The sequence below is a fragment of the Atractosteus spatula genome, chromosome 15 (genome assembly GCF_055471065.1).
Source record: "Atractosteus spatula isolate fAtrSpa1 chromosome 15, fAtrSpa1.hap1, whole genome shotgun sequence".
Lineage (NCBI taxonomy): Eukaryota > Metazoa > Chordata > Actinopteri > Semionotiformes > Lepisosteidae > Atractosteus > Atractosteus spatula.
The window spans coordinates 14,415,947-14,430,019 of NC_142720.1; the positions used below are offsets into that span (position 1 = coordinate 14,415,947).

At 36.1% G+C, this 14,073-nt stretch overlaps 1 protein-coding gene across 5 annotated transcripts in view; it reads right to left on the reverse strand.

Moving 5' to 3' along the window:
* Positions 1–233: 233 nt before the first annotated feature.
* rims1a (regulating synaptic membrane exocytosis 1a) overlaps positions 234–14,073 on the reverse strand; it is a 114,484-nt gene continuing 100,644 nt past the window's right edge. For 2 of the 5 annotated variants that reach the window (XM_088933835.1, XM_088933836.1), the window contains 6 exons: positions 11,763–11,983; positions 5,874–6,018; positions 4,237–4,349; positions 3,723–3,824; positions 3,327–3,466; positions 234–2,437 (listed from right to left, as the gene is read on the reverse strand). In XM_088933835.1, the coding sequence (XP_088789961.1) occupies positions 2,219–2,437; positions 3,327–3,466; positions 3,723–3,824; positions 4,237–4,349; positions 5,874–6,018; positions 11,763–11,983 (940 nt within the window). In that variant the 3' untranslated portion in view covers positions 234–2,218. Of the gene's footprint in view, positions 2,438–3,326; positions 3,467–3,722; positions 3,825–4,236; positions 4,350–5,873; positions 6,019–11,762; positions 12,008–14,073 lie in introns of all 5 variants that reach the window. The other 3 variants (XM_088933834.1, XM_088933837.1, XM_088933838.1) reach the window with 3 other exon arrangements.

The following is a 14,073-nucleotide window of genomic DNA, read 5'->3' on the forward strand; positions in this document are numbered from 1 at the left end:
ATAAACTTATGAAAGTTGCAAAATTAATTTTCTTCCACACAATCTTTTATTTGTAAATAATAAAAATGAACTTTTTATATAAAACATACACGAGTCATTTGAGCCACATCTGTAATACAAACAAGAAATGTTGCAGTGAATACTTTTTTTTTCTTTCTTTGTTTCAGTGGAACACAATTGTAAACAATCAGCATTTTTCAATAATACTGACAAAGTAAACGAATCAGCCTCACTGGACATGAAAAGTAAACTTTATTAAACATGTTTACATGACATGAGTTGGAAGTTCATTTAAAAGCACAGGGGAGTGTTCAGACAACGGTTTTGAATAGAAAGATAGCATCCAATTACCAGGAATCTAGTTTGGCCATTGTTTTTTAAAACAAGAAAATCTAATAGGGCACCAATGCTTCAGTTCTTCCTGCTCAGCAGGTCCAGCAGTGATTAACCTTGATTGCCCTGCAGAATAAACGGCAAATTTGTCCTGGACAGTTTGTTAATAACAGACAATCACATGGTGCAGGCAGTACATCTTATATATATAAATATATATAATTAAAATCTTGTTTGTACACAGTTTTCTACATCTGTTACAGCCCCACAGTAGGAATCTACACCAAGATATTTAGTAAGAAGGGGGTATGGTCAATACTACGTCACTTTTCCCATAGGGTTAAAAAAAACAAAACAAAAATATTCTTCTATAGACATTGAGCACCAGAATGAAGGACACAATCTGGATTGAGCTGTGCAAAATGTCTATATGTGAAATGAATGGCTTTAGTTTCTTGGTTATCTTTTTATAATAAGTACGAGCAAACTGTACAAGTACATGCAACATACAAGCTGGTCTATGTGGAACTAACACACATATTTATTTAAGTAACTTTTTTTCTGTTTTGTTTTACAAAATGTGCATGCAGCTTTGAACAGTTCCAGAGTCATGCTGCTCTACTTGATCATAAAATAAAATGACCGCTTTAAGAATGAGAGGAAATGGTATCCTTGCACCTGCACAGTCTGCAGTCTTTTTTGACACATTTACAGAAATGCACAAGGGGATTTCGTTTGATTTAGTTGTGAAAATCAAGGCAAAGAGGAAATGAAATGGACAAAACGCAAATTGAAATTTGGCTTCTTTTTTCGAAAAAGTTTAACTTTTTGCAGTAAAAAAATCAAGCTTTTGTGCTTGCATTAATTTCAAAATAATGTAAACTAAAGTCTGATAAAAACATTAACGTGTGCAGGGCATCTCACTGAAAGTCAGTGGAACCAAACAAATTATACCATGCTCTAACCAGGGCAAACAGAGGTGTCGAAAGTGACACATATTCAAACAGCCTGGGTACAGCTCAAAGTGTCATATGCTAACCCCTTGTATTGGTCAACATCCTGGGAAGTCAAATATATATTTATACAGGCAGGACTGAATTTAACTTATTTAGGATTCAACAAAGAGAACTGCATTACAAGTTAACATTTTACCGTTGAAATTAAGACAGAAACAGCTTTTCAACAGTCCCCAGCAACATTTGCAGAGAGATTGCTTCAGAACGTTTGTTTTCCATGCAAAACATCAGAGAACATAAAAACCTTTATTCATAATGCAAACGTGTGCCTGTATACGAAAGAAAAAGGAAAGGAGCAGCATGTAGATGCTGCTGTAAACTGCTTTCAAGGGGTAGACGAACCAGAACTGGGAACCAGCGCTGTCCAGAAAGTGGGGAAGGTTTTGCTGACAGACACTGTCTTGGAATGCTCTTAGAGGCTACTGCCCTTTTCAAGGGCTTCGGTTACATGAAAGAAGTGCAGAACAGGGGCACCACAGCAGCGAATAAACACTGATTACAGCTTCAGCAGACGTGTGGGCAAAATTTCCTTCTCTCTCAAAAGGACTCAAAGGTCTTCCAGTTAGATTTTTTTTTAAGCTGCAATATTAACTCAGTTCTCAAATGTTACAAATTAAAACAGACTCACACTGGCCTACTAGCATCTACATGGTGGTTATTTTTTCTGCCAATTATAAGCAGCATTGTCTTTTTAATTTTTTTTTTCAATTTTTGCAACAGCCCTCTTTCTTAAAAAAATGTACTACTGGCAAAAACAACAGGAGTGATTGTCTGGCTCCAACAAAGCTTTGATCGTGTTTTTGTCTGGTTCTGATTGATATCCTGTTTTTTTTTAGTTGTTATGTCAACGTGGATTTCCTCTAAGTTCACTAGGATCGGATGCAAGGAGGTCCGGTTGAGCTTTCAAGAGATGACTGGGAAGCCCGGCGAGTAAGGGGTGCTAACGTGGGATCCACCAGGGATGAAGGTGGAAAAAGTTTGTACCAGCCAATCACTGTACTGGATAATTCCAGCTCCTCCAATAGAATCTGAGCAACTCCCATAAAACATTTGTGGTCCATGCGCCCATAATCTCCCCAGACTATTACCTGGTGATGAAGAAAAACACGCAATGTCAGTGGCGTGGGCATTAAATGAGCCAGCGATATTTTAATAACTTGTAAAATGGCTCAATGCTAATGAAGTAAAAGCATATTCCTTCTTCAGTTCCATATAACCCCCAGCAAAATATAAAAGTAACACTTGAAAGTGCACCCTACTCAATGCCTCTGTACCAGATGTTCTAAAAGGTAATACCATAAGAAAGATTTAAAAAAAATTTCTCTAATTGCCTTTGCTGTACATGACAAAGTAAACATTAAAAAAACAACAGGGCATAACTAGGGGACAGATTTGTAGGACAAGTGTTTGCCTTTATCTAGGGAAAATAATTACGAAGAATTATGTTGCAGTATGTTGCCCTACTACAGTATGTTGCTCTACTACAGTGGATATATTGTACGTCTCAGTTTAGATTTCGTTTTGAATCAGTTCTGATAGTTCTGCATCAGTCTGAGCCACTCTATTAGTCACTTGTGCCTGGGATTCCCAAAGCAACAAAGCATAAATGGGTCAGCAACACCAGGGCTGAGTGGTCTTGAAAGGTCTTTAGAAAATCTTGTGACTTTGTCATGGATGCTGTGTGCTAGACGTACTGTATTATCAAGGAGGTTTAATTCTAAATGCTCCAAGCACTATTAGAATCAAAGTAACAACAGCAAGCAGATAGCTCTGATAAGACATATTCCAGGGGGAGGCATGTGCACTCCTCCTCTCACATGAGCTGTAAAGGGGTCTACTACGATACAAGGCTGATTAACAATTGATCATTTCCCACTTTGGGTGATGTGGGGGTGTGATGCAAAAAATAATTGCCATTGTACATTTATAGACAGATTATAGAAAAGCAGTAATTTCAGAAATGTATATTCCACTTACCTGTAGAACTTTACCCTGTGGGCTTTCTTCAAAAAGCAGTGATTGCTGGTATAATGGATCAAGTGTTTTCCGTGCAATCTTTGTTTTCTTTTTGGCTATACATGCTCCGTTCTCCAGAAGATAAACTTTAACATATGGAGCTGGAAAAGCAAGAGATAAGGCGTGTCTTTAAAAACTCACTGATGTTTCTGTCTCTGGATCAACACCCAGAAACCCGCAACATTCTCCAGATCTAATACCTAAATCTTGAGATAGTCATTAGTAAAAATCCTAAATGAAGTACCTAGCTACTGAAGTACCAGTGTAAAAAGAATTAGTGTTTTGAATAAATATGCTAACTCTATAACCAAGACAACTCTACTTACAACCATGATATTTTTTTGCTACATCACTCACCAGGAAGAGATTTGGAACCTGGTTTCGGTGTTAGGCCACGTGCTCTGATAACTTCTACTTCTAACTGCCCTTTCTTGTCCATCATTCCAATCTGAATATCGCCTGAGAAAAAGAAAAATCAATAGTGATTAACCTGAAGAAAAGGACTGAAACTGATGTGGGGTCAGAGTAATTAAAGAGGAAAGTAAAAACCCTGCTAAATACAGCTTGATATACCAATTTTTTTTAGAGGTTGCCGAGTAACACAATTTCCTTTAAAGAAATAATTATTTCTGGCAGGTGATCACTTTAACATTATTACAACTGCCCTGGCAGAATGGTGACAGAACTGCAATAAGAACACGGACTGTACATCCACATCTTCCTGGTTTTATTATATCAATCTCCTTTTCAAACATAAACTCTTATTTATCAGCAGTTTGAACAAACTTGTTCATTTGTTGTTGTTTTTTATTGGGAGTTCAGAGAGTGCTGCTGCCAGTATGAATCCCTATGAAAGAAACCACACCCTTACCCATGGCAGGTGTGGCGAGAGTTTGTCGACCAACCAGCTGCGCCGGGCCCAATCCATCAAGAAAATCGCTGAACTGGCTGTCAGCTCCTAATCTCACCCCTGAGAATATTAAACTATACAAAGATGCATGGATTAAAAAGACTGAAACCAAAGAACAGACACCTGGCAAGAGCATTTGTCCCTGAAAGTGCTTTCTTGCTTGATCTTGCTTGTTGCTCTTTTATTTTAATCATGTTCAATGATGCAATGTGAAATGGTTTGAGATTGTAAAATCAACATATCTTTAGAAAATGGTTTAAATGTTAAAACCTAGAGACAGATACTGTATGGATCACTAGTCCCACCTTTTTTTTTAAAACTCATAAAACCAACTATTTAAAGAAGACAAGTAGACTGAAAACATAGTCTGCTTTTAAATAAGTAAAGTAAAACTCTCTTTTGTGAAGCACACATACTTTCCATTACCTAATCCCTTCAAGAATGCCAGATGGAGATGCCATTTCAACGATTCAATATGTACGTATTCATGAGACCTTTTCTATTAATCACCCTGTAATTAGATGAAATACTTATGGAGTCCAGATCCACTTTGCCATATATCAATGAAAGGAATTTTGACTGGCAGTACTACTGTTACCTTCCAACATTTTCTTGATTAAAACCATTGATGCTATTTTTGGATTGACAGATTCTGAGACTACTACAGTAGGTAGCCTTTAAACTAAGGAGGGATTTGGAACAAAGTGGCATAAAAAACAATGGGGGACTGAATAAAACTACTTAAATATATGAGATGATGGATCTTTGATTTTTTATTTTTTTATTTAAAAATCAATTACATTCATTCAACAAAATTCTTAAACTCATGAGACAACACACTTCTATGAGTATCAACTGCTTTTAACTGTGCATATTCCTTTAAAAAAAGCTACTGGCATTAAAATTTTAGTATCTAACAGCATATAGAAGGGAGTCATTAATAAACCATATACTGGTACTCTGAAATTCCCAATTTACAATTATATAAGTACACTTCAAAGGATTTTTCACTGTACTGTGCATAATTATCTATTGGAACTATACAACTAAACTTCTGACCTTTAATTTAAAAGGAATCTATCATTTATTTAAGGCTTCATCTTGATTTCTCTTGTCCGGGACAGTTATACTGATAAGGAATGTTAATATTATAGAGGACTGGCTTGTTCTAAGATTCTAAGACAAATTATTAAGATTTTGTACAGATGGTAAGAATTTGACTAAATTATGGAGGCTATATTTTTCAAGATGTTGAAGCTATACTACAGTAACTGTAGTTCCCATACAAGAAAAGTTTGTCTACCGAGACTTCTGTTAATTCTGGTAATGGGCATGACTTCTATTAATAAAAAAAAACATGTCAACATGACCAAATTAACCCACCTTTCAACAACCTTCCAGTCACACTATAAGGTCATAAGGTGTGAGCACATACTGCAGTACAAAGAATGTTTGTTGAAGGAACAGCTCTGAGGTATCAGATAGAACCATTTTCACTTGACAGTCTCTACTATATTTACTACTGTTCCAAACTATAACGGAAAATGCCTATTCAGTTCAGAATAGTGACACTGAATAGTGGCTGAACTCATACTCACTTCCCCTCTGAACTGTAGCTGTTCATGCTTCCATCTGTGGACTCACGACTGGCCTGGCGAGCCATTACATTCCTGGGATACTCTACTGCCATGCCCGTTTCCTGGCTTCTTTGAATCTGACTTTTCAACTTCTTGTTGGCAGCTTCTGAAAGCAAACACACCTCATAAAGCAACCGGTTTGTCATTCAAATACTGTATATTAGATTTCTGATACATACAGTACTGTACAACCCAAAGTCCGAATGTGACTGACAAAATAGGCTTTTGTAACACTGAATTGAAAATCCAAGGCTTCTAGACTATACTTGCTTTTTCCACTTGAACTTTACAAATATTAATTTTTGGTAACATTTTATTGGAATGTCATTGCACAATGGCTAAATAATCCCTTCATATCTGATTCACAATACATTATAATCCCATGCATAATGCTTTATACTTTAGGTACATGTGCAAATAAAATACTGTGTACATGAGAGGTCGTGACATTTGTTTTTGCGTAATGTACAGTATAGCACTTGGTACTATGCAACAGCTTTGCAGAAATGCACACCCAGCCACACCGCAAATTAATAACACCATGATAAAATACTTCTCAGGCTAAATAGTTTCCATAGCTGGGGCAAGTGTCAATGCACTACAATGCAATACAATTCCACATCTTTAAACAAACTTTATAAATTGTTCCCTTTTCACTTCAAATGGGAATCTGAACATGATCTGTCCTCCCACCCTCCTTAACTGCCATTAGCACCTTTCATTAGTTCACCCACCCATTTCTCTCTCTTATTTCCAATCTCTCCCCCTTTCTCCATTAAAAAGGGGCTCCAGAATTTTCTTTTCAGTGTATAATTGACCTCTACTTGTATTATGGCTGCACCTCAACTACAGCATTTTTAGAAGAGTATTTTCGGCCAATTTGGGGGGCATTTTAAAGACAAACTAACTCTGTCTTAATGGTATTTCAATGTGAGTTTTTCTTTAATTCTAGAACAATAATGTGCTGTTTTGGTCACTCTTGAATTGATAAATAAAAACTATGAAACCCCATATTTGTTACCAATTGATATTACTGAGAAAGAAATTAAGCAACATCAGAAAGATGTTTTCAAGATAACAAAGATCACAGTATACAGCACTGTCTTTATCTGAAAATAAAGACAGTTAGTTACAGTAAGCCATTTATATTTTGACAAGGAAGACCAACTTTTTTGCTTCAGCAAACTGTTTTGCCATTGTGTGGTTTATTTAGACCTTGTCAAAACTGCCAAGCTGACATCACTGAAGCTCTTACTGAGCCCATCAGCAAACAGCATAAAAAGACCACCTGCTATGGGCAATGGAGTTTATGAAAAGCTGATTTACTGCAAAAAGCTGCTGCAGCTGCAGCTTGATTTACTGTATCATCCACCTGCTTTCAAGATATTATTCAGAGGTTTGGATGAAAAAGAATCAAGTATTATTTTTTTGAAAGTCCATTTATTAAAACATAAATAGGCTGTTCTTAAATACATTGTACTTTAAAGGGTATCAAAGTACGACTTCAAAGACTTTAGTTCACATTACATTTGATTACGTTCTGAGGATGATCAGTACCTGACAAACGTTGAGCCCAAACCAGCCAAGTCCAGCAATGAATGCACGACATTTCATTCTTTAGTGTCAGTAGATACTACCTGACAGTTTGTTTTCATTTTCTTTTAGTTGGAGCCAAGACCATTTTGGATTTTTTACAATTCAAAAGTACTCTGTATTTCTCATATCCTCACACAGCATTACCAACCTGTGATAGATTCACTTTTACGGCACAAGATTCCCTTCTATAAATGTCAGATTTTATGTAAAATAGAACTGCAGTATTCATCGTTCTAGCTGGCTGGAAGTTACAGATAGTGCTTTGATCATACTGTCATCTCTGAACAACCCCTTATAACACAAAATGTATCAAAGAAAGAAGTCCATTAAAGAATGTTTTGATTCCGAAGTCATTTTTCTTCTCTGTGGCTTCACATTCAATCTAATTTTTTTGCGTACCTATCAATTATAATGGAAAATATTCCATTTGCTAATAAATAAATACAACAGTGACTACATCTATACTCTTTGTTATAATTAACAATGTACTGTATGAATTCTGATACTGTACACATTATAATTTTTCATTTATAATTTTTTTTAGCTTATATTATATATTAGAGATTTATTGATTTGATGGCAACATACTGTTACATTATTATCACAAAAATACATTTTTAAAATAGACTGCAAAAGATACAAAAACCCTTTTTCAAGCTATATGTGATTATTTCATTGTACTGATAAAACACCATTCAGCAAATCTTTGACCACGGTGCCTACATGATGCCTTATCCTGTCACAACAATGTGTCAAACTAGATACTGGGCATCTATCAAGGTATTTGGCCAAATAGTGCTTCCTTCTGAGCCATCAGTCTATGTCATCTTTCTAAAAGCATGGTTATCTATGAGCAATGATGCATTTGATTCTTTGAGCTGGAAATGATGATGCTTTCAGACAGCTCTCTCTATAAGGCACATTATCAAGCTACAGATGCAGTTCTACAATCAGCTTTAGCTCCAAACCAAATTTGGTTTTATGAGAGCCCAATTGCTTCCAGTGTCTTGCATGAGAGGTTCAAATGCATAGAAATTCATAATTTTAATTGAAACTGCAGGCTGTGTGCAATTTTTAATTTAATAACACCCTATTATTTTTGCGTTGATAATCCTAATAAAAGTTTTGATAATTGTCTTTTTTTCTAACTGTTAAAGCTGTGATACTGCACCTTTATTTCATAGTCTACATTTTGTATTTTCTCTTTAATTAAAAATAACATTTTAGCACAAAGTTACTAAACATCTTTTTATATATTATGCCTCCTCTTCTCAAATTTTACTTTTAAAAAAAAAACTGGAGACTGTTTATTGGACTTGCATGATATGGTCCCTTTTTCAGAAATTTAATTTGGATAACCACAGCTGTGTTAGGCTTTCTCTTCTTTGTCTCGTGTCAAACCCAGCCTCCTCTCTTCAAGTGAAAAGCAGCTTCTGAACACTTATTTGTCTCTAAAGTATGGAAAAGACAAACAGTAAAATAAGCATTTTGAATTTCTACTTACAAATCTGAAACCTTCAATATTGATCCACTGAGACCCTCTTTAATCAACAAACACTATTCTCTTTCTATACCGTTAGAAAACGCAAGTTAATTTAGAAAAAGTAGATTTAAGTGATTGAAATGGACTGGGGACGTCAAGCAAAGAATGTTATTGGTTGAAAAAAAAAACAATCCCATATAAGGTATCTCTTGCAAGACAGCAGTACTGGAATACATCGCTATCAGCTGTAGTAAATTCCTTTGCTCAGCAGTTGCTTTGTTTGCTATCATTCAACCTGACAACATTAAAAATTGCTTTGAATACTTATTTTCAGCAGTGTCCTAGCTCACAATGTTTGTTCTGCAATTGAAAGATCATTTCCCCCCGTTTAATACATGTAATTATCATCACATCAGAATTCACTAGCTGATTTACTTTTCAAATGACAAGCAAACGGCCCTTGGAATTGTAAGGGAAATTTCACAGTTTCACAGTTGTTCTTCAAGTTTTGGGAACATTATAATATTAATTTAGTTTTGGGCAAAAAAAAAAATTCAGACAGGATTACAAAATTACCAAAGTGGGAAACCAACATATGTGGGTTTTATTGATAACAGTTGCCAAAAAAGAACATGTTTTTCCTGCTTATTGGAGTGGAGAGTGAGAGAAGAACCGTATGTTTAGTGGCTCACACTCATCAGTTCTCAAATGTAATAAACAACAGCACTGTCCCAGACTGTCAGAGAACAATGCAGTTCCTTTCTTGGCTTTGCTGGAATATAACATAATATCTACTGTAGGAGGATCAGGATGATTTTATATTTCTACTTTTTATGACAGAAAAAAGTGACAGGATCTCTATTTTACTGTGACGTCATACAACTCTACAAGTTTCATGTTAGTAACATTGTTAAATTAGAAAGTACTGGATGGAAAAACAAATAACACTGATAGACTGGTCAGGTGCACTTTTTAATTTATCTTTTTAAGAAACATCAGCTTTAGCAGGAAGCAAAGTGAGGGAACTTGGGTGTGCAGCGCAACACTGTGGAGCAAGAGAAGAAATAACACTGCAGACACGAAATTTGTAAAACAGAACAAGCGTTTAGATTTCTGAAAAATATTAACCAGCTGGGTTTCTAATGTTATAATAACAGTTGATATGCTTCACAAAGCTCTGTAGCTAGGCAATAATTCAAACTGAAAGTTGTGAGAAGACACATAAAGGAGAAACATTCTAGAATTCCTACAATTTGCTGAGAAGGCAGAAGACATTTTAGTCCAAAATCATCCCTTATATAAATGTATAGTGTTATGTTTTTTTCCCTACATTGATTTTGTATTTTAACATGCAGAATATGTCATTTATACCGTATCTCATGCTGTTTTATTACTCGCATAGCAGCGTATCGTACAACAATATTGCACAGTGATTCCTAATATCAGCCCAAATATGTTCTAAATTTCTATATGAACTCTTTCACATCATTGTATTATTCATCCAAAAATGCAATGAAATGAATGAAGTGAATAAGAATAACAATTCATTCCTTTGTCTCAGAATATATGAAATTATAGGTTTTATGAAAAGATCATACTTTACAGCAAAGTCCTAAATGCACAGACTTCTTTTTTTCTCATCCAAAAGCAATAAATTAATGATAATATTTGCTTACCTTCAATTTTTGAGTTATAAGATTGCCTTTGATACTGTACAGACTACAGCGTGTTTCAATGTGAAGCCTTTGCAAGCTTGAGTTCCTTACACCTTCTTTTGTCAATTTCTTAACAAAGAGAGTGTCCCTTTAGGCCTTGTACATCTAACTGGCTTTTATGTTCCATGCAAAAAAAAATCCATAGTCCGAGTGCAGCAGGGATTCTTTTCTGACAGATTGCATTCCCTTTCACAATAACCTCTCGACCCTTTTTCTTCTTATTTTTTACTCTACTCAGAATATAATCTTTACTTCTCATTTCACGATAAGGATAGAAAGAAAAGTGTTTTAAGGTTAACTAAATTGTTAGATGTTTATTTATGCAAGTTATAGGAACTATCAAAGAAAAGTCATTTTTATCCGACTTCTTCTGTGCATCTTTATCTTATTAGATTGCAAACTGTGTGACTCACATACAGTACCAGTATAGAACCTCAGTACTCAATAAACATGGACAGAAAGAACATTTTGAACCCCTTTTTCTAACCTCAAAAAACACCAGAAATAGAACCTTCCTGGTGTTGTCCAAGGGTAAACCACTTTATACAGCTCTATGAGAAAATGGGTTAGTACGCCTTAGTTTCAGGAAAATTTGCTGAAGAAAGTTATTTCTCCCCATGTTTCCTACAAGCTCAACATCCGCTGACTCAAAGCCATGTCCAATGAATGAAAATGTAAAGCCAAAAATGTAAAACATGAATTTAAAACCAACAAAAATCAATATAACTTTGCCGTAAGTCCATAGTATAGCAAGATGGAAGATGTTATAAATATGCAACAATAGCATATATCGCTCATCACAATCATTCTTAAAAAAGAGGGAGAGCAAACAGAGAGAATGTCAAGAGAAAGATATTTATATAATGAACTGCAACACACCTACAGTATTACAAGCTTTAATGCACATTAAAATTAATTGCTAGATACTTCTGCTATTTAATATGGTTTAATGCAATCATACTAACAAGCTCCACCAGAAAGCCAAGTAACACAAGAGAAGATCAGGCTTGCCTTTTCCCTGGGAGTTTAGGGTTCAGACAGCTCCAGCCTGCTTACCCGTTTGGCTGAGCTGGGATGTGCTTCGGCTCCTCCGCGATGGCAGACCCACAATGGCTACCACCCTGGCGCTCAGGCTGGACCGGCGCTGCTTTCCCCCTGTCCCGACGGTCCCGATGGCCGTGTCCGACTGGCTGCCATCGTTCCTCTCCAGGTTGTAGATCTCCCCGCTCACACTTGTGCTCTTCATCATGCTCCTCCCAGAAGGCCGCATCTGTCTGCTGCACATTTTAGAAGTGAATGGACTGCTTTTAAAATCAGGGCAAGCGAAAGAAAAGACAGACAGGCGGCAAGACGAGACAATTTCATATCGGCAAACAGACTGCGTGTCTCTCTGGTCTGCAGCTTTGAGTGGATGTTATTACAGAGCTCAACTATAACGATAGCAGTACAGTCGGGTCTGGGTGGGAGAAAGGGCATGCAGACATACAGCATATTCTTCCTGCATGTTCCTCGCAGAAAGTCCTGTTTTTTGTAATCTTAGTGAATACTAACACTTTGTAATAATTCCTTACACTTATATAGCGCTTTTCTGGACACACCATTCAAAGCGCTTTACAGGTAATGGGGACTCCCTTCCACCACCACCAATGTGCACCACCACCTGGATGATGAGACGGCAGCCATAGTGCTAGAACGCTCACCACACACCAGCTCTCAGTGGGGAGGACAACAGAGTGATGAAGCCAGTTCAGAGATGGGGCTTATTAGGAGGCCATGACTGGTAAAGGCCAGGAAGAAATTTGGCCAGGACACCGGGGTAACACCCCTACTCTTTTTGAGAAATGCCCTGTGATTTTTAATGACCACAGGACCTTGAGTCAGGACCTTGGCTCTACATCTCATCTGTAGGACAGCGCCTTTTTACAATATAGTGTCCCCATTTATATACTGTGGCATAAGGATCCACACAGACTGCAGGGTGAGTGCCTCCTACTGGCCCACTAACACCTCTTCCAGCAGCAAACTTAGTTTTTCCCAGGAGGTCCACCATCCAGGTACTGACCAGGCTCATACCTGCTTCCCTTCCGTGGGTTGCCAGTTGTGAGTTGCGGGGTGATATGGCTGTTGGCTAATAAAATGTTTAAAAGTCAAAGTACGAAGGTTCTAAAATGAATAGGCTTAAGGTCTTTGTCCACAGTTATCATTTGGAGCTACTGTACCAAATCAATACAGTGTGAGATTTCCTTTTGTTTTTATTACCCATGGAAAGCCTTTTTGTTGATCTTTGAGTTCTGGAGCATGATACACACTTCTCACTTGGGAAAAAAAAGTCATCAATAAGTTTCCTTCATGTGTCCAATATTTACTTATGTACCTGCTGACAACCTAAATATAACTCTTACAAGCTCAAACGTTTTTCATTTTTTATGGGGGATATATGTTCATTATACATTTTTTAAATTACATACATTAAAAAATAAATAATTAGAATAAAATAATAATTCAGCATACATTAGTGAAATAACATTGTCAAGTTGATCTCTATAAAACTTACTTGTGAATTTATAGTGCATATTTACATTGTGGCATTTCACAATACACATTTCCTGAGCATTTAATGACAAAGCCTAAAAAACTTTGAAATACAAAAGTAAAATCTATAAAAAAAACAATAATTTTATTTCAGAATAATTTCCCATATGAAAATATAAATACTTATTTCTGTTTGCTGTTTATTTCAAGAAATAATACAAGCCCAATATAAAACCCAATGTTCAACACTTTAAAGGATGAAGGGGTTGAGGTGATGACATGATCTAGGAGATTCCATCTTTAAGCCTTAAAGTCATTCATTACTAATAACTGCCACCATCTATCACTTACTACTGGTTTCTCAAATGCTATTTAGAACTGCAACAGCATACTGTATTTACCCAGCACTGGGATCAACATTAACCACAAGCATAATACTGTAAGTGATTTTAAAAGATTTAACCTTAACACAGCTTTTAAAATAAGATGGTGTCCTTTATTTGTTTTAACATTTAGTCTTCTTTAAGAACTCCTGTGCTCTGACTTGAATAGCCCATTAAAGCTTAACAGCAGATAACCAATAGCAACCTTTTGTTGAGTAGAACCTTATGACCATTGTATTGATCAGGGAAACTGTACTGGGACTATTAAAAGAAGTACAAATCCAATGTCCAATAATCTGTCATACAAGAGACTCATTTAACACAATATCTCATCTTTACGTATAAGGCTTTCCTAAATAGTGATATTTCACCTGGAACCCATTAACAATACACACAATGTTATTTCCTGAAGCAAGATGATAGATGTAGATGATAGATAAATTATACAGTAG